Source organism: Aspergillus affinis (genome assembly GCF_023601865.1).
Source record: "Aspergillus affinis strain CMG 70 chromosome Unknown NODE_79_length_175085_cov_86_119069, whole genome shotgun sequence".
In the NCBI taxonomy this organism is placed as follows: Eukaryota; Fungi; Ascomycota; class Eurotiomycetes; order Eurotiales; family Aspergillaceae; genus Aspergillus; species Aspergillus affinis.
The window spans coordinates 78,310-103,535 of NW_026515860.1; the positions used below are offsets into that span (position 1 = coordinate 78,310).

The window sequence follows — 25,226 nt, forward strand, 5'->3', positions numbered from 1 at the left end:
CCAGGAACTGGGCGGTTTCAGGATCCCGATCAACCCTACCTACGTTACAGCGTGGTGGGTGGGTTGTCTGCTAGAACCACGGAGGCCACTTCGTCTCGGATTTTTGAAGTCAAGACAGGGGATCCGGCGCATTTATCGGATTGGTGGAGGGTTAGTTCCATTTCGATCTTCGAGTCATTGTTGTTTCTCTCACTTTTCTTCCACGTATATGTTTAGATGGATCTTTAGGGGCGGGTATATGGGTATATGGGGGACCACAGCATCCGTCTTCTCCTACGAAGTACTGCGGTCCGCGGTGGATCGTCTGGCGTACCGGTCAGTTACCGGCACTTTACCCCGTGGAAAGGGGATCGGATATATATACCGGGAACCGAACAACGCCGAAGTAAATGATCAAGTGCCCTGGATTAACCAAGGTATGACAGGAGATCCAAAACGCGGACTCAATCAACCCCAAGGGAAATATAATTTTTTTTTTTTTCCATGACGAGGTGCTGCATGCGGCAAGGGGCTGAGGTATATTTCCAACGGACGGAGGGTTGTCATTTGGATCCAGGCCTTGGATCTACAGTTACCGGTGCTGTGCTAATTTTAGCCCATGAGTTTTAAACTTGAGGGGTTCGTGAACTACTTGGAAGATATTAGAGACATGAGATCAAAACAAGGAAAGCAAGAAGCAGAAACGGTAGACAAAAAATAAGTAACTAAGTAATAAGTAGTATAGAGGTAGAGAAGACAAAAAAAAAAAAGACAAAAGAAAAGACTCCGATACGGGGAATCGAACCCCGAGCTGCCGCGGATCTTTGCTTTCAGTTCATGAAAGGCGGCGATGTTAGCCGTTACACCATATCGGATTGACTGTGGGAATTTTCCTAAACTTTGACATCATGTAATACCTATCATAGTCTCCCAGCGATGGCGCACAATGCCTTTGGCGTCAAGGACTCAGTACGAGTTACACCATTCCATGACCAATTCTACAACGGCTACGATCATCACGGACGGTAAGACATGCAGATGGCACTGCGGGGGCAGAGGAGCTTTGACGAGGGAAACGTCAGTGAGCTGCAGCGACCACGGAGGGCTGCGGTGGGCGAGCATTGGTGGGCGCCAGACTTCATGTACTGCACGGACAGCAGCGGCGGTTGATCGGAGATCGCATGATATGATCGAGCTCCATCTCAATTGAAGTGCGTGCAAATCCCTTCGTTCTCCCCCGCTTCGTGTTCATCCCGAGAGCTCTGACGCTGAAGGAGCCCGATATCTTCGAACTTCCTGGCGACATCAGGCAATAAAACCGGACTAGGTACCTTGTCGGCCACTATCAGATCACGTAAGGGCCGTTAGTACTTCCATACTTATCCGGGCCCGTCACTGCAGTCAGTCGCAATGGGCAGATCACCCAGCGTCGACCGGGGTCTAGAAACCTGACGTCTGGGGCTTGCCTTAGCTCCTCAACCTCCGTCTTTGTCCTTGTTTTCCCTTCTCGCAAACCCCGCCCTGTTCACGACCTCCTCCCATGTCACGGGAGGGGGCGGTCGTTATATAATGTCGCTCGTCCACCAGGCCTCTTCCCCCTCTTTCCTTCGTTGTCGCGACACCGGGAGGAGCCTTCCTTGACTTCTCTCTCCCCTCAGGATCGGTCCATCGTTTTGCTACAATCAGCCCCCCAGTGTCTATTCCCTTAGATTTAAACCATTCCATTGAAGCATACATACATACAGGCATCTGTCATCCCCCTCCATATCATTACATCCTCCCAGCCACGTCCACCATCATGACCGAGGAACGTGAACGTCGTGAGAGAAGACCCTCCGTCGGTGCTCCTGTCTCCGAGCTCCAGGGTCCCATTGGTCCCGGCTTCAGTCGTCCCAAGCACAAGAGAACCTACACCGGCTTTGGACCCGCTGATACCAAGAGCGTCGAGGCCAGTATCCCCGAGCCATTGCGAGAATTGTGAGTCCACCATCCCTGCACACGTCGCGACAACCCCCTGCCCCGAAAGACAACTGGAATCCCTGCGACCCTAGCTAACCTGAAGTCGCACAAAGATGGAGAAATTACGTAGGTCGACGCCAAAAGGGTAGCCTAGTCCCATTGGGGATCGCGATACTGACGAGACCACAACCTGCTAGTCTATCCAAGGCTTTACCAGCAAGGAGGAGTTTGAGGTATGCGATCTGAACCGGCCCCAATGGTTAGCTTGCTAATGGTTGCACTAGAAAGAACTGATTCGCCATGTCGAGACCACGCTGGCTCGGTCTCTGTACAACTGTGATGAGCTGTATGTCCTGTCTCCTGCGGTCGCGCATTGCTCTCATGAACCTAGCAAGGACCTAACATACGTCCAGGGCCGCATACTCCGGAACTGCACTTGCCTTCCGAGACCGTTTGATTATCGACTGGAACAAGACCCAGCAGCGCCAGTCCTTCACAGACCAGAAAAGGGTGTACTGTATGTAGTTCCGTGGACAACCTTGACGACAGAAGAAGATGGCAAGCAATATCGCTGACTGGCTCCCCTAGACCTCTCGCTCGAATTCCTGATGGGCAGGGCACTGGACAATGCTATGCTCAACGTTGAAAAGAAGGATATTGCTAGAGGTATAGTTTGCCTCAAGAACCCAATTAGCGGACCGCAATGACTGACAAATACAAATAGACGGCTTGAAGGATCTCGGTTTCCGGGTCGAAGACATTATCAACCAGGAACATGACGCTGCCTTGGGAAATGGCGGCTTAGGTCGTCTGGCAGCTTGCTTTCTCGACAGTCTCGCGACGCTGAACTACCCGGCCTGGGGCTACGGCTTGCGTTACCGCTACGGAATATTCAAACAAGAGATCGTGAACGGTTACCAGGTGGAGATCCCAGATTACTGGCTTGATTTCAACCCGTGGGAGCTTCCTCGACATGAGATCACGGTGGACATCCAGTTTTACGGCTGGGTGAGGAAATACGAGGAGAAAGGGAAAACCATCCATTCGTGGCAAGATGGTGAAATAGTGCAAGCCATTGCCTATGACATGCCCATCCCGGGCTATGGCACCAGCACTACAAACAACCTTCGGCTCTGGTCTAGCAAAGCCAGCAGCGGGGAGTTTGATTTCCAGAAGTTTAATGCTGGCGACTACGAGAATGCCGTGGCTGAACAACAGCGCGCAGATACCATCTCGGCCGTTCTATACCCGAACGACAATCTCGAAAGAGGTAAAGAGCTCAGACTGAAACAGCAATACTTCTGGTGCGCTGCTTCGTTGTATGACATTGTTCGGCGATTCAAGAAGACCCAGAGGCCGTGGAGCGACTTTGCCGATCAAATTGCCATCCAGCTCAACGACACCCACCCAACGCTAGCCATAGTGGAGTTGCAGCGCATATTGATTGACCAGGAGGGTCTTGAATGGGACGAGGCCTGGAACATCGTGACTAACACGTTTGGCTATACCAACCACACGGTCTTGCCCGAGGCATTGGAGAAATGGTCTGTCCCGTTGATGCAGAACCTCCTCCCGCGACACATGCAGATAATCTATGATATTAACCTATTCTTCCTTCACTCGGTGGAGAAGAGGTTCCCCGAGGACCGGGACTTGCTCTCTCGTGTTTCAATTATCGAAGAGTCGCACCCAAAGATGGTCCGCATGGCCTACATAGCGATTATTGGTTCCCACAAGGTCAACGGAGTGGCGGAATTGCACTCTGACCTACTCAAGACCACGCTTTTCAAAGATTTCGTTGAAATCTACGGCCCCGACAAGTTCACCAATGTCACCAACGGAGTCACCCCTCGCCGTTGGCTACACCAGGCCAACCCGCGGCTTTCGGAGCTCATCGCTTCAAAGCTTGGTGGGCGTGAGTTCTTGACCGACCTGACGCTGCTCGATAAACTGGAGGCGTTCGTCGACGATAAAGAATTCCGCAAGGAGTGGGAGGAGATTAAGACGGCCAACAAGATTCGCCTTGCCAAACACATCAAAGACACTACCGGCTACAGCGTCAACCCGACTGCCTTGTTTGACATCCAGGTGAAGCGTATCCATGAGTATAAGCGCCAACAGCTGAACATATTCGGGGTGATTCATAGATACCTGACGATTAAGGCCATGTCACCCGAGGAAAGGAAGCAGGTCTTGCCGCGAGTATCCATAATCGGTGGAAAGGCGGCCCCAGGTTATTGGATGGCTAAGACGGTGATCCATCTTGTCAATAACGTCGCATCCGTCGTGAACAACGACCCGGATATTGGTGACCTCTTGAAGGTGATCTTCATTCAAGACTACAACGTTAGCAAAGCCGAGTTGATTTGCCCCGCCTCGGACATTAGCGAGCACATCTCGACAGCCGGTACTGAGGGCAGCGGAACGAGCAACATGAAATTCGTCTTGAATGGCGGCTTGATCATTGGAACCTGTGACGGTGCTAATGTATGTCTACCCCTACCCCTTTTAGATGAGCATGAAAAACTGACCCCAGGACTGCACAGATCGAGATCACCCGTGAGATCGGCGAGCAGAACATCTTCTTGTTCGGAAACCTTGCAGAGGACGTCGAGGAGCTGCGCCACCGACACCTGTACGGCGATTTCCAGCTCGATTCCCATCTCGCCAAGGTCTTTGATGCCATTCGAGGAGGCACATTTGGCGACCCCAACGATTTCTCCGCGCTCATCGCATCCATCGCAGAGCATGGCGATTACTATCTAGTCTCTGACGATTTCAACTCGTACATTACCACGCAGAAAATGGTGGACGAGGCGTTCAACGATCGAGATGAGTGGCTTGCTAAATCCATAACCAGCGTTGCTCGCATGGGCTTCTTCTCCACAGATCGTGTGATCAACGAGTATGCGGACAGCATCTGGAACGTGGAGCCTCTGGCTGTGAAAGATTGAATCCATTGCAGTCCTCGCATACAGTATTCTGGTCTATCTTTTCAATTTGTTATCATTCATGGGAACTTCCTTCATTACTTGTTCTGAATTATCGAGCATGCACTTTCCCGTTTGTTTATAGCATATGACAGCTGGTTTGACGACCAAGTCATCGCATTCTCAGACTCAATGACTCGTAACGCAATCAACTATTTTTTTCTGTCTTAATTCAATCCAGACATCAGATAGTAACCATACTGTAATGGTAGAAGAAGTATCTATGTGACTATCAACAACCCTAAGATATTCAATGCCAAAACGGCGCTAAGTAAGGTACATGTAATCGTAAACTAGCCAAAACAGCACCGAGAACGGAAAATCAAGGAAGGATGGCTAACATCTAACTATATATGTGATAGACTCTGTTGAGGACCATTTCCGGCTTTCTAGCGCCCCAAAGCTAAGAGAAATGTAGAAAAAGGACTAATAAGGACCATTTAATGAGTCTCCCACTCTAGGAAGCACTTAGTTCGGTTACCCGTTTCCGTAGATCCGGGACGGCGCGGAGGTGAAGGTCTAGTTCTTCCTTTTCACTGTGGTTGAGGTTGTGGGTTAGCATGTGACGTTTGGCAAGGGGTAGTAGTAAGTAGGTAGGTGAGGTAAGGCATGGAGGGGTGTATTATATAAGACATACTCTTCCAATTTCAGTCTTCGTTCCCAATCCAACCCCGTAAAGATATAGCTGCCCTGGCCATCAAATTGGAGGATCATCTTGTGATACTTCCAGAGACTGCGACGGTGGGAGACGGTCATCAAGGTGGTGCCGAGATTCTTGGCGGTCTCGTACATCACGCGTTCGATCTCCAAGGTGACAGAGGAGGTGCACTCATCGAGGATGGCGAATTTAGGACGATGGTAGAAGAGCCGCGCCATGGCGATGCGCTGCTGCAGGCCGCCTGAGAGCACGTCGCGCCATTCCTCCTCGGCGTCCCAGCCGTGGGGCCGGTCGACGACCGAGGCGATTTCGACGATGGAGAGGATCTCGTAGAGGTCGGCGTCGGTGATGCCCTTGGCGCGCATCTCGCGGAGGCCGTCCGGGTAGATGACCTGCTGGCGCAGGGTGCCGCGGGAAAGGTACGGTCGCTGCGGGATGTAGAAGATTTCGTCGAAGCGGGGTTTCTTGACGGTGCCGCCGTATACGGGCCAGAGGCCGCCGAGGATTCGGAAGAGGGATGATTTACCGCAGCCGTTGGGGCCGACGATGAGGAGGTGGTCGCCAGGGTGGACGGTGAAGGAGAGTTTGCGGACCAGGACGTCGCCGTTGGGGGAGACGATCGGGACGTCGGTGAATTCGATGGAGTCGCTCTCCTTGATGACGCCGCGGCCGGAGAGAACGGCGGCGTTTTCTTCGGTAGAGGCGGATGAGACGAGTTTCTTTTCGAAGCGCCCGGCCAGGAGGTCGTCCATGACCTCCATGAGGGATGAGACGCGGGCTGTGTGGCCTGCGAGTTCGGAGATTTCTTTGTAGGAGAACATCAAGCGACCAAAGGCGTCGGATGAAGAGAGGAGCATTCTTCTGTTCGTGACAAAACCTGTAGGATCGGGTTAACTTCCAAGGTCCGTAGATAATGGATTGAGGAACCACTCACTTTCCGTTCGATCACCCATGGTCTGGCTGACTTGGCCGGGGATCTTGACGAAGACAGGTACACTGCACAGGATCAACCCAAGAGCGCCCCAGAAGTACTTTATGACGAAGTCTTCCATAAAGCCATGATATAATCGTCTCCGCAGAATGCGATTCACATGTTTGATCAGCGTGAAATAGCCCTTGTCGAGCGTGTCCTTCTCCGCTTCATGGCCATGATAGAGGGCCACCTCCTCGCTATAGTCTATTAGTCTTGAATGGAGGAACCGGAATTCTCCCTCCAGACGGGCTTCGTCAGCCACATATCGGCCGAACGGGGGTGTCAGTGCACGCATGACATTGGCCGACAGTTGGACTAAAAGACCCATAATAAACAAGCCTTCGCTGCCCACGCTTTTGGAAAGGGAGTAATTATAGATAGCCATGTCGAGAACGGGCTTGGCCAGGTTAGAATAGAGCTCTGCCAGACTGTCGGAGAATCGAGACACGTCCACCGTGATGAGTTGATCGGGATTCTTCACTCGGTCGTCCAAAGCCGAGATCGCATAGAATGTCATGTTGGTAAGGTATTTTTCATGGATGTGGTCCGTGAGACGTTTGCGATAGCTAAGGGCAAGTCTGCATTGGTGGTAGGACAGCTGAGTGTCGGGTTAGCACGATGTTACTTCATCCCATACAAACCAGGCCAGGCCGCTAGTCTGACATACCATGGAATTCGTGAAAGTCGCAGGAACCGCAACGATCATCCACCATACCAGCCCCAGCAGGAAATCTTTCCCCCGTCCCCGAACCAAATTGCTGACGAGCCTGCCATCTAGTTCGGCCACGTACAGACTGAGAACCGTCCGAAGCACCAGGAACACACTGTGACCAATCAACAATCGGAACTCCTTGCTCCGCCAGCCGGGAATCACGATCTTGAGTAATCGAAGAAGATTCCGGAAGAATTCGCGATTGACTCCAACCTTTTTCCGCGGTCGTTCCTCGGCATCGTCGAGACTGTTGGTGCCTGGTCGTTTCCGTAGTTCCACTTGGTGCCGAGAAGCGGCTTTCTGTTCGGAGATGGCATTATGGATGCGCTTGGCTAGGGACGCAAAAAAGGCCACGTAGGCGGCACGAGTAATCCCGACCCGATGGCGAAGGTATAGCGATGTTAAGCTGGAGAGGGTTTGGCGGATCGAGCGCTCGGGGGGGAGGAGTTTGGACTGAACAGCCATCACGACGGCAGGTTTAAGGACCGCGCATAGAAGACAGAAATGCAATCTTAACCAGAATCAACGAAGGGCCCCATGACCGGAGAGACACGGTACAAGAGGGAGTGTGATAGAACGGCGATGGTGAAGGGGGGGAGGAGGATGGAGAGGAGAAGAAGGAGAAGGAGAAGGAGGAGGAGAGAGTGATGACATGGGGGAAATGCCAAGTGACTAACATGTGAACGTCTCCCCGGCTTTCTGGGGAACGCGAGGGAGCCGAGGATGACGACTGACTAAGTGGATCTCCCGCCGAGTGGATCTTCAACCAGTTCATAGTCATACTTCATACATCATTAACTAGGTATAGCTTACAAGATGGTAGAAATCTGTCGGGGGAAAAAAAAAGAAAAAAAGAAAGAAATAATATGTACAGATTGGTGAATTGACCCGGGAGACTTCTCTCCCGCCCGAACAAAAAAACAGAAGCATTCGACCGCGAAACTAACGTAGATTACAAACGAGAATAAGATCAAGGCCACGCCGGTCGCTTCCCGACGGCCGATAGAAGAAGTAATACATGGCAAAACAAGTGGACCAGCGAGACAATAGTCGCTGGAGGGGTTTTCCTCCTCATGATTATGATGATGATCCCTCCGGCGTAGCCTGGTGAGACTGGCTCCCATGGCCGGGCATCGGAGAGGCGGGTCTTTTCCCGCTATTGATCTGAGCAGCAATCTGGCTCTGTTTGAATTTCTCAAACGCCTCGGTATCTTGTCTCTGAATTGCCCACAGTTCATCCACGGTCGAGCCAAGCTCCCCGAAAGCTTTGTCCGCTCCGACGCTCTCGAAATGGGACCGGGCCTGGTCTTCATGCAGACGATCGAGCTTCTCGCGAAGGGCGGACACGTGGGAATCATTGGAGAGGCAGGAATCTTCGTCCGCTGGATCCCAATTTGGACTAAGGAATCCGCGCCGGATGTTTTGTCCAAGACGGTGTGCATGACCTTCCTCGGATGTCAACGCCCGCGAGTGGAAAGATGTGATCGAGCTGGATCGAGAGAGTCGGACGGCATATTGATCGGTGTCCTCGTCATCGACAGCAGTTTCATCGGCCGAATTGGCGAAAGGTCGGATGCCAGGAACAAGTAGCCCATTCCCGCCCTCGCCGGAGTTTTGAGAGCTTGTTTCTGCGTTGACAGATATAACGGGCTGCGGGACAATGCGCGTCTCGGGGTATTCATCCTCGAATCGCTGGATCATCCTGTGCAACGTGAAGTCAAGGAACTGGAGACGTCCTGTTGCCAAAATCATTAGCACCACATCGAAGCCTAGACAGGACTCTGCAAGGGAAAGCTTACTGTAGTTAGCGTCGTTCCCGGCTTTGTCCTCACGAACAAGAGCCGACTGAATCCTAGTCCGAATATTCCGAGCCGAATCCAGTAGATTCTTTGACATGTCGCGAGGACGCTTGGTCATGTAGGGCCTGGACCTTCTGTGTCTAGGCGTCGTCGTACCGCTAGGAGGACCGGACTGATCTCCTGGCAAATGATGGTCCAGGTTTCCGAGACAAACACCGAGAGCTTTAACGACACCCGTACCTCCAATAACATAATCCTCATCAGGAGCGGGTTCATCATCCTCCTCACAAGGTTCATCCCCACCATTGATTCCGACAATATGCTGTAGAATCTCTGGCACCGGTACCGTGTCCCGTGTCGCCGAGGTGTCGGCCGGTTCAGAAAGTTCCGCTTCGATAGCACCCCGTTCCAGGTTCTGAAGGCAGTAGGCCACGATCTGAGATGCAAGAGCCTTGACAACTTCGTTGTTTTCTGCGCTGGGTACTTCAATATCAACCGCTATGATGGACCGCGACACCCGCACAGCTGCCATCAGGGAAGCGTAAACGGCACAAGCTTCCTCCTGGCTAGCTGGGTCGGTCGCAGCGGCCAGTGATGTGATCGATGGGTTCTCCAAGATGTTCAAGTGGCATAAACTTGGACATTCCGGAAGCACTTCTGCAAGAGCAATGGCATGGTCCGCAGAAATATTCACATCAGCCAAGTGAATTCGTTTAAGCGAAGGCATCTTCGGCAGGAAGCGCCTGAATGTTGCTAGTGCATCTGGCTGCCTCGAAAAAAGTTCCGGATTATGGGAAAAATCAATGAACCGGAGATCCGAGAGGCGAGTCAATCCCTGGAATAGTGGGTATATGGCAGATGGTGTCAGGGCACAATCTGCCAGACTGAGCGCGTACAGCGGCTGGCCTTGCTCAATGGCGGAAGTAATCAAATCTAAATGATCACAGATGGCGTTTCCACCCAGGTCCAATCCCTCGCATTTTCCTGATTTGAAGCAGCGAACGATATGCTCTAAGCCCTCCCTTGTCAGTTCGTTGTTGGCAAAGCCGAGCCTTCTCAAGCCAACGGTTGTGGCTGCATCGCAAATCTTCTTGACCCCCTCTGTGGTGGGTTTACATTCGCTCATCAACAACTCTTCCAAGTGATCGCCGCCAAAGCGTTCAGCAAGTGAATTAGCGAACGTAGCTGCAAGATCAAGAGGCTTATCGGTAGGGCTGGCATCGTTGAGCGTAGCAGGCGACTTTGGAAATGGAATGCCCGACAAGTCAATGGCCTTCAAAGATTTTGAGAGGTGGATAAAGAGACAGATGTGGCGCCATCCTTCTTTGCCAATTTTGGGGTTGTCCTTCAGCGATAATCTCTCCACAACGCTGAACCGCTCTTGCCTCCCTAAAGTTTGAGGGTCGGACTTTCGGGTTCGTCTGCGCCTGTTTCTCATGTGTTCGGCAGATTTCGTCGAGAGAAGGGCAGCAAGAATCGCCCGCACCGAGTCATCTGTCAAAGCACATTTATCAAGGATAAGTTTTCGAACTGGAACGACTGCCAGCCAGTCGCTGAAGGTGGCAGTATCCTGGGAGGTCATGGGGAAGTTGGTCAAGTCAAGAACACCAACGGTGCCTGGAGATTCTGCAAGGGTGGAGGATGGCGAAGATATCTCGTCGACAATTCTCTTCAGGACTGGCGTCTCCCGTAGCTGACAGCACCGTCGGTAGATTCGGACAGGATCGGTTGTGGGATGACTTTGTGTTTTAGCGCGCGAGACGCCAGGTACAGGTGGTCGAGTGTCATCTTCGTCATCAGCAGTCAGCTGCATTGGTATCGAGCCGTTCGCCTCGGCTTGTCTCCGTTTTCGTTCTCTTCGTTCTCTTCTTTCCTCCTCGGACCGCTTCTTTTTCTCCTGCTTTCGCGTAGGTTCCTTGCTCTCTCCTGCTGGTTTGGCGTCATTCTGGGAGTTCTCTGATACGGATGCGGTTTTGGAGGGACTGGTGTTATTATCTGAACTTTGCTTATCCTTATCGACTGCCGCTGCCTGCGGATGTTTCAGAGTAGAAGCCTCGTCTCGTTCTTTGGATTTCGAGTTCGATCTTTTGACCTTCTGGCCATTCGAATTGGGGACTATCCGTCGCTTGCTGTTCGCAGAAGGGGTTTCTTCATCGGACTCTCGGCGAGAAATCCCAGCAATCTCGACATCGACCGAGAAAGCAACACGACGTAGTTTGGCCTGATTTAGATCCGGGATTTTGCAGCGGTCCCGGTCCTGGTCAAGGTTCATCACGCGGCGCTCACAAATAGTGCCGTTCTGAGTCGACCGCCCCGATCCACCAGCGCCAACCGAGAGCTTCCGAAACGCATTGTGAAGGAACGAAGGCCCCTTAGGAGACGTCGAAGCGACCGAGTTATGATCATCCTTCTTCTCGTCCTCCTTTTCTCTGGGAGAATAAGCGGCACCAAACGGATTGTGCATATCGAGTTTTGAGGCCGGCGAGTTAGTCTTGGGGCTGGGTTGTGCCTTGAAACTAGACTGCGACGGAGGCGTCGACCCCGAAGAAAACTTGGAACTTAAGCTTGAGATCCATGAGTTCCTCCTCCCGGCAATCGGCTTCGGCGCACTCTTTTGAAGGGGCGGCGTCGTCCCGGCACTTTTCCCATCTGCCGGTTTGTCGTCGGGTTTCGCATCATCTTCCGTCTGAGAGTTAGGTTTAGTTTCCGTCGTCGGTGCTGGCTGCGCTTGGGGAGGTTGCGCGAGTCTTCGATCGACAGAGGCTGTCCTCTCCGGGTTCGATTTCGATGCGACGGAGGTCTCGCAGTCGATATTCGACCGATCGCTAACGACAGAGGATGCTGACTTGCACCGAGACAAATTATCTAGGGTTCAATTAGAGTCACGCTCATCAACGTACACACAAGGCGTACTGCGAGCCAGTCGGCGACCGAGGTCCACGCTCACCTTTCTGCGTGTGATGAAGCCAGCTGACATCCACGGTTTCAACTCCCTCCATAATGAACATCGAGGCTACCGGCCTGCTGGAGCTAGGGCTTCTGAGGATGGTTGAGGGGTCCAACGAAAGTGATGGTAAAGTATATAGGATGCGAATGTAGAATGATAGTTGCTCTCATGTACAGCGCATACTCCGGGTGACGTGTAGAGTTAGGCTAAGTGAAATCGACGGCGAAATGATGTCAAGACGATCGTGCGATGAATGTTCCCATAAAAGGCGATAAGATGCGTTTCTCTCCGGCGAAGATTACAAACACTCGAGGTAGGACTGTTCCATTACGGCATGGCGGCGGAGCATGTTGGACATGATGTGTATGAAGGAGAACAGTGGCGGCGGAGGTGGAGCGCAGGTAATGCTGGAAAATTCGGGAAAGGGGATCGAGACAACCAAGGAGGGAGAAAAGGGGTGGGAGGAAAGGGGAAATGAAGGGTAAGACAGAAAAGAAAACGTTGAGAAGGGACTGACGAGGCGACTTCGGAGATAGAGAGCAGGAGAGAGAGCGAGAGAGAGAGAGTGGAGGGTTCGATGATTAGATCATAACGGGTAGTACGGTCAAGTAGTTACGGGAAGGGAGGGAATTCCTGGTGGAGACTGGAAGAAAAATTGGGTACGGCGGGCGCAGGTGACCGCCGGGACTGTGTAATAAGGCAGGTAATTTTAATAACTTAAATAAAATACGGTGGACTTCCGGACGGAGTAGGTGTATGTACATGCGCCTTCGACGGTGTACAATCGGCATTCATTCACTCGACACGCTGCCAAGAACACGCACGGCTGCTACGGGAAGGGTCGAACATTCCTAGTCCTTTGCTGCCCCCACAAATCAATCGATAGTCCTTCCATGATGGGCCTCTTGGGTATCATCTACGGACCGTCGGAGTATTGCCCTCTACTCCGGCTGTCGCCGCCCATGGATTACTAAAAGGTTTCTTTATAAGTTGCCGTGTACACCTGCTAACACCCATGTGGTTCTATAGTCTAGTGGTTAGGACGTTCGGTTTTGAAGTAAATGAGCTGGAAGCTCTCTTCAACACTCTTTCATTAGGGTGAACATAAAACTGTCTCCGAAAATCGCCGGTTCGAACCCGGCTAGGACCTTCAAACTATTATCTTTTTTTGCTCACTGCACTATCCTGGTGATGGCGCATTCTAAAAGGGGGCAGCCGGAATATAAGCGCATTCCGTTGGCATTCATTACTCGCTCACTCCCCTTCTCTAGATTCTGCGTACAAGAAAGTAAGGCATTAAATTAGTTTATTAGAACAGATTGTTGTAGGTAGGAGCAGAGAGAGAGAGAGAGAGAATGCGTGTGTGTGGGTGGTTTTTTTTCGCAAAAAGAATTCAGATTCGATAAACCAGCGGTGGCTTGGCATGACGTAGGGATTTTAGCGTTGAAGGAGATTCTTGTTGCATGATCTCCAATAGAGTCAGTGATATCCCGTATCGGGACTCCTTTGCATACTTCCTGTATGTAGGCGATACCTTAGTAGGTGTTCTGCTATCAAATCGTTCGTGGTTTTCATATAATTACTTATTGAGTCTTCTCCAATCAGCGAGAAGGTCTATCTATACCCGGCAAATCCGGAAAATTTCCTCTCTGTTTCTCTCTCCATGTGTGTGACAAATCCAGTGTCAGATTGATTTGAAAGTATCCGTATGACAGACCGCATCTGAATTACAAAACAAGTGTTTATACGGAGTAGGTATTATTGGATGTGTTGTTGATGTTTTCTTCTCCTCTGGTCCACCGTGTTGGTGCCATACCGAACAGCGGGGCGGTTGTTCATTTCGAGCGGCGGATGTCGGTGAATCTCAAGTCGAAGTGTTCCTCCTTAGGTATTACTGTTGAAACAATTGCACTGGTGGGTTAGACGAGGCCAAAGCCGTTAACTAGCTCGCTAGAGATTCCCGCGTGTGATAGGTATCCCGAGTTCACAGGCCGGCATGTATGTATGTATCACTGTCATCTCAGCAGGAAATTATCCGTCGACGCATGCAACAGGAAGGAAAACCGTCAAAGTAGCCGACCAAGTCATGGCGCGAGTCAATGGCGTAATGACCGCCCAACCGCACCTGAAGATCGTCGGCAGAGATCAGGTGATGCGTGTGGAGCGGAGGACTAAAAAATTAGTCTCCCCCAAACGCCAGTCGGTCTGGTCTAGCCTTGAAAGGACTACGAGAGACTTTTTGAGGGACGAGTTAGAGCTCTTGAGGCCTGTCTTCCTTGGCCGTACAGTGTACAACGTGCAGAGTATGAGGTAGCTGAATCACATGGGACGCTCTGACGGAGTAGTACCTGGGTTACAGTTTACAGACGACGGATCACGGCGTTGTCTGGCACAAGGCAGGATGGCGTCTTGGGGAAGATGTTCCGATGGAGACCTCGATGCATGCTACTCGAACGGGAATCGGCTAGGACATCTAGGGTTAGCTTAGTGTGACACTTCCCATTTGCATTTTACACACCGCCTGCCAGGGTTTGGTGGGGTGTGAAAATTGAACAATACTAATCAATAGTAAAAAGAATCTAGAATTTCCTACTGACTACCCATCGACTTACGACCCGTGCAGATTATGAATGATTCAAGGTAAAATGAAATTCTTGCAGTCCCATCCCATAAATGCTCCGAAGTAACAAATAAAAAATAAAAATTCCCTGGATATAACAGACACGGTCGTAAACGATTCATCAAATCTACAAGAAATGCAGCAAGAAACATATTTTCCTTCTGCAATGGGTCTCTGGTTTTGGTTTAGAAGTAAACTTTTGTTTTGACTATCGTACCCATTTAATAAGAGATATTAAGCACGATGGGCCGCTTAAGCAGCAAGCTCACGGATCTTCTGCTCAACGCGGGCCTTCTTCTCGTCGTGAGAAAGCTTCTTCTGCTGGTACTTCTTGCTCTCGGCCTTCCACTCCTCCTTGGTCTTCTTGGGGCCGGCCTCCTCATCGGCCTTGAAGGGGTCCTCACGGATGGCCTTGTGGGCCTCGGTGTAGAGCTCCTCGATGTCACCGGCGTCGATGCCAGCGTCAACGTACTTGTGGAACTGACCACGGAAACGCTCCTCATCATCGTCGGCAAGACCCTCCATGTACTCGGCAACGTGGCCACCGAAGATGTAGTTGCGGAGAGTCTCGGCGTCGAGCTCCTCGGACTCGATGTCGAAACCGGGGAAGCGGTTCTCGGAGTGGGGGACGTAGATACCACCGTCGGAAGCACCCTTCATGGCAGCGAAGACACGGGCACCGGTGGAGGTACGGGCAAGACCAACGTCGAGGAAGGCCTTGAAGGGGCGGCGGCTGCCGTCGTCGGTCTCGGCGGCCTCGGTCATGGTGTACTCGCCGTCAGCCTCCTCAACGCCGGTGAACTGCTCGTCCAGGCCGAGCTTCTTGAGGGTACGGCGGGCAAGGAGCAGACCGGTGGCGTAGGCGGAAGCCCAGTTGGTCAGACCGTTGGTAATGCCATAGCGCTTGAGCTCGTGGGAGTAGGCGCTGGCGAAGACCTTGTCACCGGAGATCTCAGAGTAGACGATCTGAGTGATGATGTCCCGGTTGGTGAAGCGCACAACGAGGCGGTACTTGGGGGCGTTGTACTTGTTCTTGGCCTGGGTGATCAGGCGCTTACGGGCATAGTAGTCGGTTTTACCCTCTCTTCTGCGGCGGTACTTGGTCTGGTAGCGGCTGTAAATTGACACGTTAGTAAGTAGATTCCTTTTTTTGACCCTTTTCAAAAGAATCTGATTGAAGACTCACCTGAAGTACGCGCTGCTCTTGACAGTCTTGTGGAAAGGCTACAAGGAAACAGCCGAGTCAGCAATTCACGCTTCAGAAAATTCGTCCGAAGCAACTTGCGGGGACCCGTAGAACTCCAGCCCTAGAGCGCGAAATTCGCAACTCTCAAAAGCATGGAGAGGAAACTGAATCATAATATAGGGGGCTTCATCCTCTCTGGATGAGAGTTCAACTCACCATCTTGACTATTGCCGCTGGCTGATGACCCGGATGTCGACGTTGGCTGGGAAAGAAAAGAAAGAGAAATTCGTGGGCTGCTTTTGTGGATGACTTCGCTTAGCGTGGCTGCATCCCGTCGCAAAACCGGGGTCGGCGACGACCACCACAGGATTTTGTCTCTACTCTCGGAATAAGCTGGGAGGATTGATACTCCCCTGTATTTGTACATAGACATTCAAACTACCTATAGAATTTCTAGTTCGATTTCTTTCTTCTCAATACAACACTCTGCCCATGTCTTATGGTGAAATCTAGTATCCCCCTCCCTGTCGCCACCCGATCTTATCTTAGTGCGAAAATTTGTGGCCTCAGGCAGAAAGACGGAAGGCGCTGGTTATGGAGTAGAGAATGCTCCATAGTTCTAATTTGAACTTCTACCTTGATTCATTCAACTTGATTATGGCTTTCCAGCGTCGTGTATATTTATCTGCTCCAGAAAAAAATAAAAAGGAGACACAATGAGGATAGAAAGAGTGGATCACAGGATAATGCTGGAGTGAAGTTGATACGCTTGAAAGAAAGTCTGAAATATTAAGAGCGATCGGATCTTCAGAACTGGGCTTTGCTTCTGTCAAAAATTGGCAAGGAAGCGGGTCTCCATCAAAAGAGCTTTGTACAGTAGAAGCTGTATGGTGCCGAGTTTGAATGAGATGACCATCGACGGAAGGGACCTACTTGAAAATAACTCAAAGTGTCTGCATCGATACTATTGTGAGTCTGATCCTGCACTAAGAGCCCTAATGGAAACCGCACTCTCTAAACCGGGTAGCTCTAATTTCTATGCTTATGAAAGTGTACCATTTCAGTGAATTCTGACATGTATCCAAAACGTTTACTCAATCATGTATGTCGCATGGCAGGTCTGTACACGGGCGCCAAGTGGACGCTTTAAGCCCTCACAATTTAGCCCTGTTCTGATTGTCCAGAAGTTGTATGCCGGTGATTTTCTCGAGCTCCCTGACTGCATCTTTTGTCCTCCCAAGGTTGACTTTGACCGTTCTCATCCCGGCCTTCTTTGCGCCCTTGAGGTTCTCTCCTATGTCATCGAAGAAAACAATGTCGGATGCGTTGGCACCCTTCATCCCTTTCTTTTTCGCCATCGCATCCATCTCATCCACTGCAGCCTCGTAGATCTTCGGATCCGGCTTCCTGAGTCCCGTAAGCGCTGACGAGATGAAGAAGTCGAACGGCGCCCTTATCTTGGCGGTGTCGTTATTATAGGGGTGCCCATCAGGAAACTGAACCGTGTTCGACAAGGCACCGAGAATGAATTTCCCCGATTCTTTCAATTTTCGCAGCGCAGGAAACATATAGGGATCCGGCTCGCGGGATATCCGCATCATTTCCCAGAAGAGCCATTCTGCATCCAATTCCGGCAAGGGAGGGAGTACCGAGGCATCGCCTGTCGATTTTCTTTGGCGGGTTTCATGGTACCTTCGCCATAGCTCTGGGTTTTTCAGGTCCGAATTAAAGCCAGCGAAGAAGTCGGCGTCCAGCTTGATTTCGCCGCGCTCTAGTTTGTGCCAGCTGCCGTTAGGCGAGGTGCGCGAGATGCTGAAGTTTACCCATCCGGTGGGAATTTTGTTGGCAATTTCATAGTCCAGAATTGCTTGAAATGGCGACACAACCTATGATATGATTAGCTTTAAGGTTGAGGGTTTGGTGACTGGGGACGTGTTAGCCTTACACACACGCCTCCAATGTCGAAGAGTAAGCCTAGCGGCTTCTGATTGTCCGTCATGATGGTTTTCGTTATGTGAGAGAATGAGTGATGTTTCAAAGTAGCAATATGGAGCTGCCAGAGCCCTGGCTATACTAGTTCATATATGAAGACCAAGCTGGTCACTGTTGACGTTCATGACTTTGCGGAGAAACAATGGATGATTAAAGGCGAGGATTACCGAGGTTAGATAGCAGCGATATACTCAGTTATCTAAGGCAAGTTCTTTGCCGCGGTTATAACATTTCTGCCTCAGGCTGCCTGTTTTCCTGATTTGCTTTGCCTGCCTCAGGTTTCTATTGCCTCCCAAAGTATGGGATTTCCTGGCTTACATTGTATTCAATTGTAGCGACCGTACTTGCCCTTTTCGCGACATGACACGGGGATTCGGTCATTCCATATAAATCTTATTCCTTGTTGGCATGTTGCTATCGATGGCTACCTATTACCTAGTTCAGAAGGCGGTTTGTAAAAGACCGGCAGAACATAGTTAGACATAGTACTCAGTAACTAAGTCCGACCGGATCAGCAAAGCAAGGCCATAAGCATTCTGATTTCTGACTTACTAAGAATGGAAGACCTGATGGAAAGATGTACAGCGCATCATGTTACGCATTGACAGTAGACAGTCAGGCGAAAAATGCAAATGCGAGTCCCGTGAACAAGGTCACTAGTCACGTGCCGGCGTGACCTATCGATGGGCGATCGTGCATCTCGTCCTTTTGTTCCACCTTTTGGCTTCTCCACCGCGCGCAATGCCATCGCGATGGCGCAATGGACTCGACTCGAACCATACCCGAATTGAAATCCTCGTTTCTCCGGGCGCAAGTGCGCATTCTAACAGAAAGCCTCGAGGCGCCCGAGGACTGGAAACAATACGCGACCGATCCGGACAACGATGAACTGACCGATAAGGTGGTGGGGGATGCCTTACAGAAATGTACGGCTGCTCTAGGACCCCAACTGTTTCTCTTTGATATTGCTCAGGATTTCCCGGCGGCTCTACTGTGGTGAATCTGGGCATTCGAATTCCAATCTAACCTGCTTCTAGTGAACGCGGCCTTGAAGCAGCATAACCGGATTGTTTACTCGTCGCAGGCGATCCATCATGTCGCACAGCAAATCGCCAGTCTCTACTGGACATCGATCACCCAGGCCTCTCGCAGCCAGAATTCTCTCGAGAGGGGGGTCGAGAAGACCGTAGATTTGTCAAGTCATATGTGCGGTTGACCCGTTTGCCTTCTCCCTTGCCGATGGAAATCGATTCGCTGACTCGTCGCGACGCGTGTTAGGAATATCACCCAGTTACCGGTGGAAGTAAATGATCCCTCTGCAAGCGAGGAAGACCGTCAAAGGTCTGCTATTATCGCTCTTCAGCTATGATGGACCCGGCTCTCATCTGACTGACGGCGACCATGCAGGTATCAGCAACTCCGCGAACGCTTGATCGGCCTTGACAAACGACGACAACAGCGACAGCGACGTCTAGACCAGCTGCGGCAGTTACAACACCTGCTCGAACCGTTTCAAGAACCCCAGGAGAACATCCAACCGAACCTGGTCACTCGGGACGGAGAGCTGATGAAGGAATTGGAGAAAATGAGAATGTTGGTTGCACGGGTTGGAGGTCGGATTCATCAAACGGAGCGGCCGGGCAATGACCAAGAGAACACTGCAACCTATTCGCTGGGGTCCGACCAGAAGATAGCAGCCTTGTTTGATATGATGTAATGACTACACGGAACGTCTACATACAACGGTCGAGAAGAGGAACGAAACGAGTGGAGACTTGGGCTAGGATCTGGACCAACAGCAGCGACAAGAAACAGAACACAACCCGAAAAAAAAAGGACAAGGAGACGCTAGGTAGACAAGGCGAGTCTAGACAAGGCGAAGATGAAAAGAAGCCCAAGGATTAGGCAACTACGGCGTTCGTTGTATAATATTCGAGGAAACATGTTCATGCCTACCCTCGTTTTTGGAAAGTCATGTATACAGCCGAAACTATCTGGCCAGACTAGTAACACAAATGCATGGGACGCACCCTCCACCTCCTTGCACTGCAGGCTGCAAACCTCACACGATCGTTTGTTTTCCTGTTCGAGTGCAAGGGGTGCAGGATTGGAAACAAGTTGATTGCATCTGCAGCAATCCCAGGTCGTCGGAGTGTGACAGGAAGGAGGAACGCGAGCGTAAAAAACGGAGCAGAAGGTTAAAAATAAAAATAAAAACACAATCGAATAAAATTGGAGTGGACATGCTTGATCAAATCAAATCAAATAGGCAAGAAAACCCAATGCGACTTGGTGACCCGGGGAGTGGTTTCTTTTCCTTTCCTACTTACTTACCTGGCCGTCTCTTGCCCATGGTAATATGTTTCTTCTTTTTTCCTCGAAGGCTTACTTTTCTCTTCTGTCTACTCCTACTTCTCTCTCATAGTCTCATAGTCTCATACTCCGCAACTCTTTGCTCTTCGGCCTGTTCTGCACGCTAAACCCGGAATAGCTGCCCCCAATGATGGAGCCAATCAGCGCCCTCGACCCGGCCCTTCGGAGCTCCGCTTCCGAGGTTCCGGCGCTTACCCGATGGGGCCTGGACGGTGGCAGCCTGAGGACACCATCCCGCGGTCCTCTGCCTTTCCCAGCTTTAGCGTCGCCGACTACGACTCCTTTGACCACTTCTCCCTCCGCTAATCAGAATAGTATTACCACTACTCTTAATACCGCTACGGCTAATCTTATTACTACTCCCACTCCCACTCCTGGCCCTGTCCCTGGCCCTGTCCCCCCTACCAATCACCTGCCTGAAAGTGAGACCCCACGTGGATCCGGCACCATCGACGCGTCTACTTCCTCCCCTTCTTCCAAGGCACCTTTTGTGCGTGGGCACCGTCGTCGCTCTACCCACGTTACTCGTCGTGACCTTGAGCAATTCCGCAAAGAGGTCCTGGGCGTCGAACCTCCCGAATTCGACTTCGCTCTCGACACCTCCGGCAGTGGCGCCCCCAACCCGGCTCAGGATCCGCAGCTCGATACTCTGAACCGGGCATTTGACGACGCCGCCATGTCCCTGAACAGCAGCGGTGGCATGACAAGCAGCAGTCCCGGCTCCGGCATGTTCGCCAGCTACGTCGATTCCTCCGGTCCTCCCAACATGGCCAACGTGCCTCGTCCGTCGATGTCCCCCACAATGCCGCATACCCCTGGCCAGGCCAACGGGGGCGGAATGGCCGGTATGAACGGCGGAATACCGATGAATGCGGGTCACCAGATGGATCTACATCAGCTCTACGACATGGTGCTGGAGCTGAGTGAGGTGCTGAAGAACAACCGCGAGATGACCAAGAGCATAGTCACGAGTGCGGACGAGATTATGGTACGCTGTTCTGTTCGAGCGACACGTCCTACTGGCTGACCAAATTTTATAGAGACGATCTTCCTCCGATGGACCGAGTCCGAATCTCCACCAGGTCAACGGCGAAATCACTGGTGGGTAAATCCTATCCTGGTCAACTCCGAAGACGTCGTTAACGTGTCATTTAGCCTCCCGGATCGCTGAACTTGAGCGCGCCCTCGCCAAGGAAAAACGTACCGTTGAAGTTCTCAAGAACGAGCAAATGGAGAATACCAAACTCATTGGGGATTACGAAGCGGCCGTTGGCGCTATGGTGGAACAGATTCGGAACTACTGCCAGAATAACAACATGAACTACCTGGCCCAGAAGCGTCACTTCAACAACCTTCTTCAGGCCGAACGAGATGCGCATTTGGATAGTCGATTGGATCGTGATTATTGGCACGCACAGACCATGAAGTGCGCCGAGATGATTCGCACGGCCTACCGTCTACGCTGCGAGGAGGAGGAAATGCCCGTCCGTGTGATTGCGGGTCTGCAGAATGAAGTCCGTGCCTATCGCAATGCTCTCGGCATGGAGCCGGAAAGGCCTGAGGAGGAGTTTGGATGGGAGGTTTTGAAAGATGTGCCGGCAGGTCTCGAATGAGATGAGAGATGACAGCTTTTGACGGATCTTTTGGTTTTTGTTTTGACAAGGCGTTTTGGTGCGATTCTTTGGCAAGCACGGACATGGCATGTTTCAGGTGAAGATACCCTTTTTATCTTTGCATATTGTATTATAACTATATACCATCATGTCTTCCTTTTCTTTCCTGTTCTTTTAGCGTTCCCCCCTTTTCATGTCCTATCCGACAGGATCTTTGATCCGGCTACCTTTTTGGGCATCCAGCATGACCTGGGAACTGAGAAACATTGAGATATGCATCATTGTATATTGCATTGCGGGAGTATATGTACATTAATTGGGGAATGCACTCTTGGCTCTTTCACTTGATGGAATTCAAACTGTCTAGGGGAAACCCACGAACAAGTACAACATCCTCTGACCGAGTCTATATGGTCCAGTAGCCATGTCCTCCCATATATACATTTTGTCCCAAGCTCGCTTTTCTACTCCTTATAAAACACCTCATCCAGAACCTTCCACCACCCAGGCCCCTCAGCACTGTTCACCGCACCGGGAATCGGACTCTCCTGAACCGAAATCAGTACCATCACATATACATTCCACAACTAAGACACAGGGGACGAGAAAAAGAGAGGAAGGGAGAAGGAAGAAATTACCTGCATGCCATCCGTCAAAGCCCACCACTCCCTCACTTTCGGATTCGCCTTCATGCGCTGCATATCGCCGTCGAAATCCTCTCCTACATATTTAAATGTCGCGAAGAGGGTCCTGTCGTTGTCGAAAAAGATCGAATCTGTCGTCTCTTCATCAGTATGGATATCATCCTTGAACTCTCGCTCTGCCCTTCGTACGCAGAAAGCGAGGCGGATGGGTGGCCCCGAAACGGGACACGCAATCACTCACAGTCAACTATGTTGCAATCCTCGATCTGCTTCAGGACCTCGGGCCAGACGTTTGCGTGGCATTCTTTGTATGCGACGACGGCGCTGGGCTTGAGATGGACGATTTGCGCGATGCGTTTGGTCGGCATGGTGAGTAGTTTTATGTGTATGTGTATTTGTCTTCCGGGTGGATTGGATATATAGGTATATAGCTTCGCAGATTGTTCGTCTGTTCAGGAATTCTAAGCAAGGAGATTGGAAAGAAATGGATGGTAAGGTTGAGTCGAATTAGTTGCAAAGTGTTGTTGTTCTTGCTGGTCTCGCTCTTTCCCCTCATTATAATCCACTTTCGGGGTGCTTTAACCCGAGAGGTGGGATGTTTAGATCATTTCTCCGTCCCCGGCTGCGTTATGTCATTGAACTGGATGCACCGTGCATGGATCTGCGTGCTTGAGTGGTCTTTAGTGCTGTAGGGATTGAGCTCTTATTTCCACTCCATGGGATGGTTTACTGGGAATACTCATGGTCTAAACGTGCACAAGTAGAGAAAGCTTGGTATCTATCAATGACCTACCAGTATACTATATATATACATACACACATATATATGTATTCAAAATAATAATTAGAATAAGAAAACATCATTATAGTCATGGCCCAGAATCGTCACATCAGGATCAATATCAGCATCGGTTTATCGCATCATCTGGCTCTTGGGCAACGGTCGAACCCACGAAACAGCGATGTTGGCGGCAATGGCAATAACTCCAACAATCCATAGCGATCGAGCGTAATGATTGCCATTGTATCGGAAAATAATGGCGAAGATGATACCTCCAAGGTTACCCATTCCTCCGACAGCACCAGAGACAATTCCTGTTAATGGCTGTTAGCATGCGCCGTGATTACAGATGTGATGAGCTGAGGCGAGGTGGTTCCTTACCATTGGCAAAGGGATGGACATGAGGGACAACGGCGAAGTTCGCACCGTTGCACGCTTCGAGGAAGAATGCTAGACCAGCTGTGAGCCCGAACATGATTGCTTCGCTCTTGGGGTTTGAAAGGCCCATTGCTAGCTGAAAGGCGCCCATGACGATACCCAAAAATGAAAGCAAAAGTTTCTTCGACCATACCGAGTCTGTATAGCGGTAGAGGATATCGGCGATGAAGCCTCCAGCCGGTCGAAAAATCACGTTGAGAAGGCCAAACATAGCGGCCCACCTGCCTGACTGGGTCTGGCTCATGTGAGGGAAATTTTCAGAATAGAATTCGCCTAGAATGGAGTTGATGGCGAGCTCAGACCCAAACGAACAGGCGTAAGGGATAGCGACAGCTGCAGTAGAGAGACTGAAAATGACTTTCAGGGCCTCTTTGCGGGTTGGGGCGACGATGGCGTCGTTCTTCAGGGCGTCGAATTGCCCGATCATTTGACCTTCGTTATCAACCGAATAAGGCGATTGCGTGCCTTTCTTTTCTACATCGGCAACAACGTTTGTGATAGAAGGAGGACCAGAAGGCCGAGTAGAGGGGTTGCCTGAGCTGAGATCGACGATGTTGTTGTTTTCTTCTGGTCGTCTGTTCTCACGGTCCCAGATATGGCGCTCTGACCATTTACCTGTGGGCGTGTCCTCACAGGTGAAAAGCATGCACAAGGACACACCCACGATGATGATGAAGGGGATCACATAGGCAACTCGCCATGCTTTGTGCGGAGGAAGGCCTTGGGCAGAGATGAGGGAATCGTAGAGAGCTGGCATAACAAAGCTGGCGAAGTTGACTTATTAGTTTGGATTCTATCAAAGCTCTTCAAAGGACCGAGACTTACTATGTGATTCCACCACCTGCATTTCCCCACCCAGCTGCCAGAGAATTGGCAGTTCCAACGATCTTCTTGTCAAAGAACCCTGTACACCATACCTGACAGGGGACGAAAGTGCCTCCAAGAATACCAACAAAAAAGCGTAGTGCAATCAGACCTTGGGAGTTTGTGACGAGACCTGCCATCGCGGTAGGAATGGAACCACACAATAGCAGCCCAATGAAAACCAATCGAGGTCCATAACGATCGCACAGCGGACCAGCAACAAATCTGACAAGAAATCTAAAGGAGCATTATTAGTAATATTCCCCCAAGAGACCTCGAACAAGAATCTCACGTTGCAAGGAGAGCAACAATGTTCGAATTGGCGACTTGAGTTTGGGTCATATGGAGATCTTCTCGGATCGTGACGGTTAACTGTTCCTCCAGTCAGGAGCGTTGTCACAACAAGATAAAACAAGACCATGGGGATTACTGACCAGCGGCGGAAATGCATACCACGACAGGAATGCCACCATGAATCCGAGCCATGAAAAGAAGAAAACTCTTCCATATTGGTCAAACGGGTTGAGAACGGGGATGGACAAGGCCTTTCGGTTACTGGGGTTGATCTCTGGAGAGACGACAAGTGTTTTGACGAATTCCATCGTCGGATTGAGTTGACACTCAATATTATGGTGGAAGAAAAAGAGACAGATTTAGACGAACGATGTATCAGACAGAAACCTATAAATAAAAGGGTA

The 25,226-nt window shown here is 50.8% G+C and overlaps 9 protein-coding genes across 9 annotated transcripts; 3 read left to right on the plus strand and 6 right to left on the minus strand.

The window, feature by feature from the left end:
* Positions 1-1,777: 1,777 nt before the first annotated feature.
* On the plus strand, positions 1,778-4,892 carry glpV (glycogen phosphorylase; the record flags this gene model as incomplete). Its single annotated transcript, XM_053102780.1, has 8 exons — positions 1,778-1,956; positions 2,052-2,064; positions 2,136-2,171; positions 2,223-2,284; positions 2,352-2,455; positions 2,527-2,604; positions 2,663-4,425; positions 4,485-4,892. 8 exons carry the CDS (start codon positions 1,778-1,780, stop codon positions 4,890-4,892), a joined length of 2,643 nt encoding a protein of 880 aa, XP_052953778.1.
* Positions 4,893-5,385: 493 nt separating this feature from the next.
* KD926_010254 (ATP-binding cassette long-chain fatty acid transporter PXA2) lies at positions 5,386-7,736 on the minus strand (the record flags this gene model as incomplete). Its single annotated transcript, XM_053102781.1, has 4 exons — positions 5,386-5,464; positions 5,566-6,463; positions 6,521-7,157; positions 7,227-7,736. The coding sequence occupies 4 exons, from the start codon at positions 7,734-7,736 to the stop codon at positions 5,386-5,388; spliced, it is 2,124 nt and encodes a 707-aa protein (XP_052953779.1).
* A 612-nt stretch (positions 7,737-8,348) lies between these two features.
* KD926_010255 (putative cell wall biogenesis protein Mhp1) lies at positions 8,349-12,069 on the minus strand (the record flags this gene model as incomplete). The annotated part of the gene is made up of 3 exons (XM_053102782.1): positions 8,349-9,007; positions 9,071-11,935; positions 12,018-12,069. The coding sequence occupies 3 exons, from the start codon at positions 12,067-12,069 to the stop codon at positions 8,349-8,351; spliced, it is 3,576 nt and encodes a 1,191-aa protein (XP_052953780.1).
* A 2,820-nt stretch (positions 12,070-14,889) lies between these two features.
* KD926_010256 (60S ribosomal protein uL18) lies at positions 14,890-16,042 on the minus strand (the record flags this gene model as incomplete). The annotated part of the gene is made up of 3 exons (XM_053102783.1): positions 14,890-15,751; positions 15,824-15,861; positions 16,040-16,042. 3 exons carry the CDS (start codon positions 16,040-16,042, stop codon positions 14,890-14,892), a joined length of 903 nt encoding a protein of 300 aa, XP_052953781.1.
* Positions 16,043-16,977: 935 nt separating this feature from the next.
* KD926_010257 (HAD family hydrolase) lies at positions 16,978-17,822 on the minus strand (the record flags this gene model as incomplete). Its single annotated transcript, XM_053102784.1, has 2 exons — positions 16,978-17,709; positions 17,769-17,822. 2 exons carry the CDS (start codon positions 17,820-17,822, stop codon positions 16,978-16,980), a joined length of 786 nt encoding a protein of 261 aa, XP_052953782.1.
* Positions 17,823-18,575: 753 nt separating this feature from the next.
* On the plus strand, positions 18,576-19,532 carry KD926_010258 (kinetochore subunit FTA4 family protein; the record flags this gene model as incomplete). Its single annotated transcript, XM_053102785.1, has 4 exons — positions 18,576-18,741; positions 18,853-19,021; positions 19,094-19,156; positions 19,223-19,532. The coding sequence occupies 4 exons, from the start codon at positions 18,576-18,578 to the stop codon at positions 19,530-19,532; spliced, it is 708 nt and encodes a 235-aa protein (XP_052953783.1).
* A 783-nt stretch (positions 19,533-20,315) lies between these two features.
* Positions 20,316-21,801, plus strand: KD926_010259 (uncharacterized protein; the record flags this gene model as incomplete). The annotated part of the gene is made up of 3 exons (XM_053102786.1): positions 20,316-21,176; positions 21,229-21,289; positions 21,344-21,801. The coding sequence occupies 3 exons, from the start codon at positions 20,316-20,318 to the stop codon at positions 21,799-21,801; spliced, it is 1,380 nt and encodes a 459-aa protein (XP_052953784.1).
* Positions 21,802-22,265: 464 nt separating this feature from the next.
* KD926_010260 (L-rhamnose mutarotase) lies at positions 22,266-22,813 on the minus strand (the record flags this gene model as incomplete). Its single annotated transcript, XM_053102787.1, has 3 exons — positions 22,266-22,349; positions 22,440-22,576; positions 22,687-22,813. 3 exons carry the CDS (start codon positions 22,811-22,813, stop codon positions 22,266-22,268), a joined length of 348 nt encoding a protein of 115 aa, XP_052953785.1.
* Positions 22,814-23,358: 545 nt separating this feature from the next.
* Positions 23,359-25,130, minus strand: KD926_010261 (MFS transporter; the record flags this gene model as incomplete). Its single annotated transcript, XM_053102788.1, has 5 exons — positions 23,359-23,540; positions 23,608-24,428; positions 24,490-24,765; positions 24,821-24,900; positions 24,963-25,130. The coding sequence occupies 5 exons, from the start codon at positions 25,128-25,130 to the stop codon at positions 23,359-23,361; spliced, it is 1,527 nt and encodes a 508-aa protein (XP_052953786.1).
* Between the last annotated feature and the right edge of the window lie 96 nt (positions 25,131-25,226).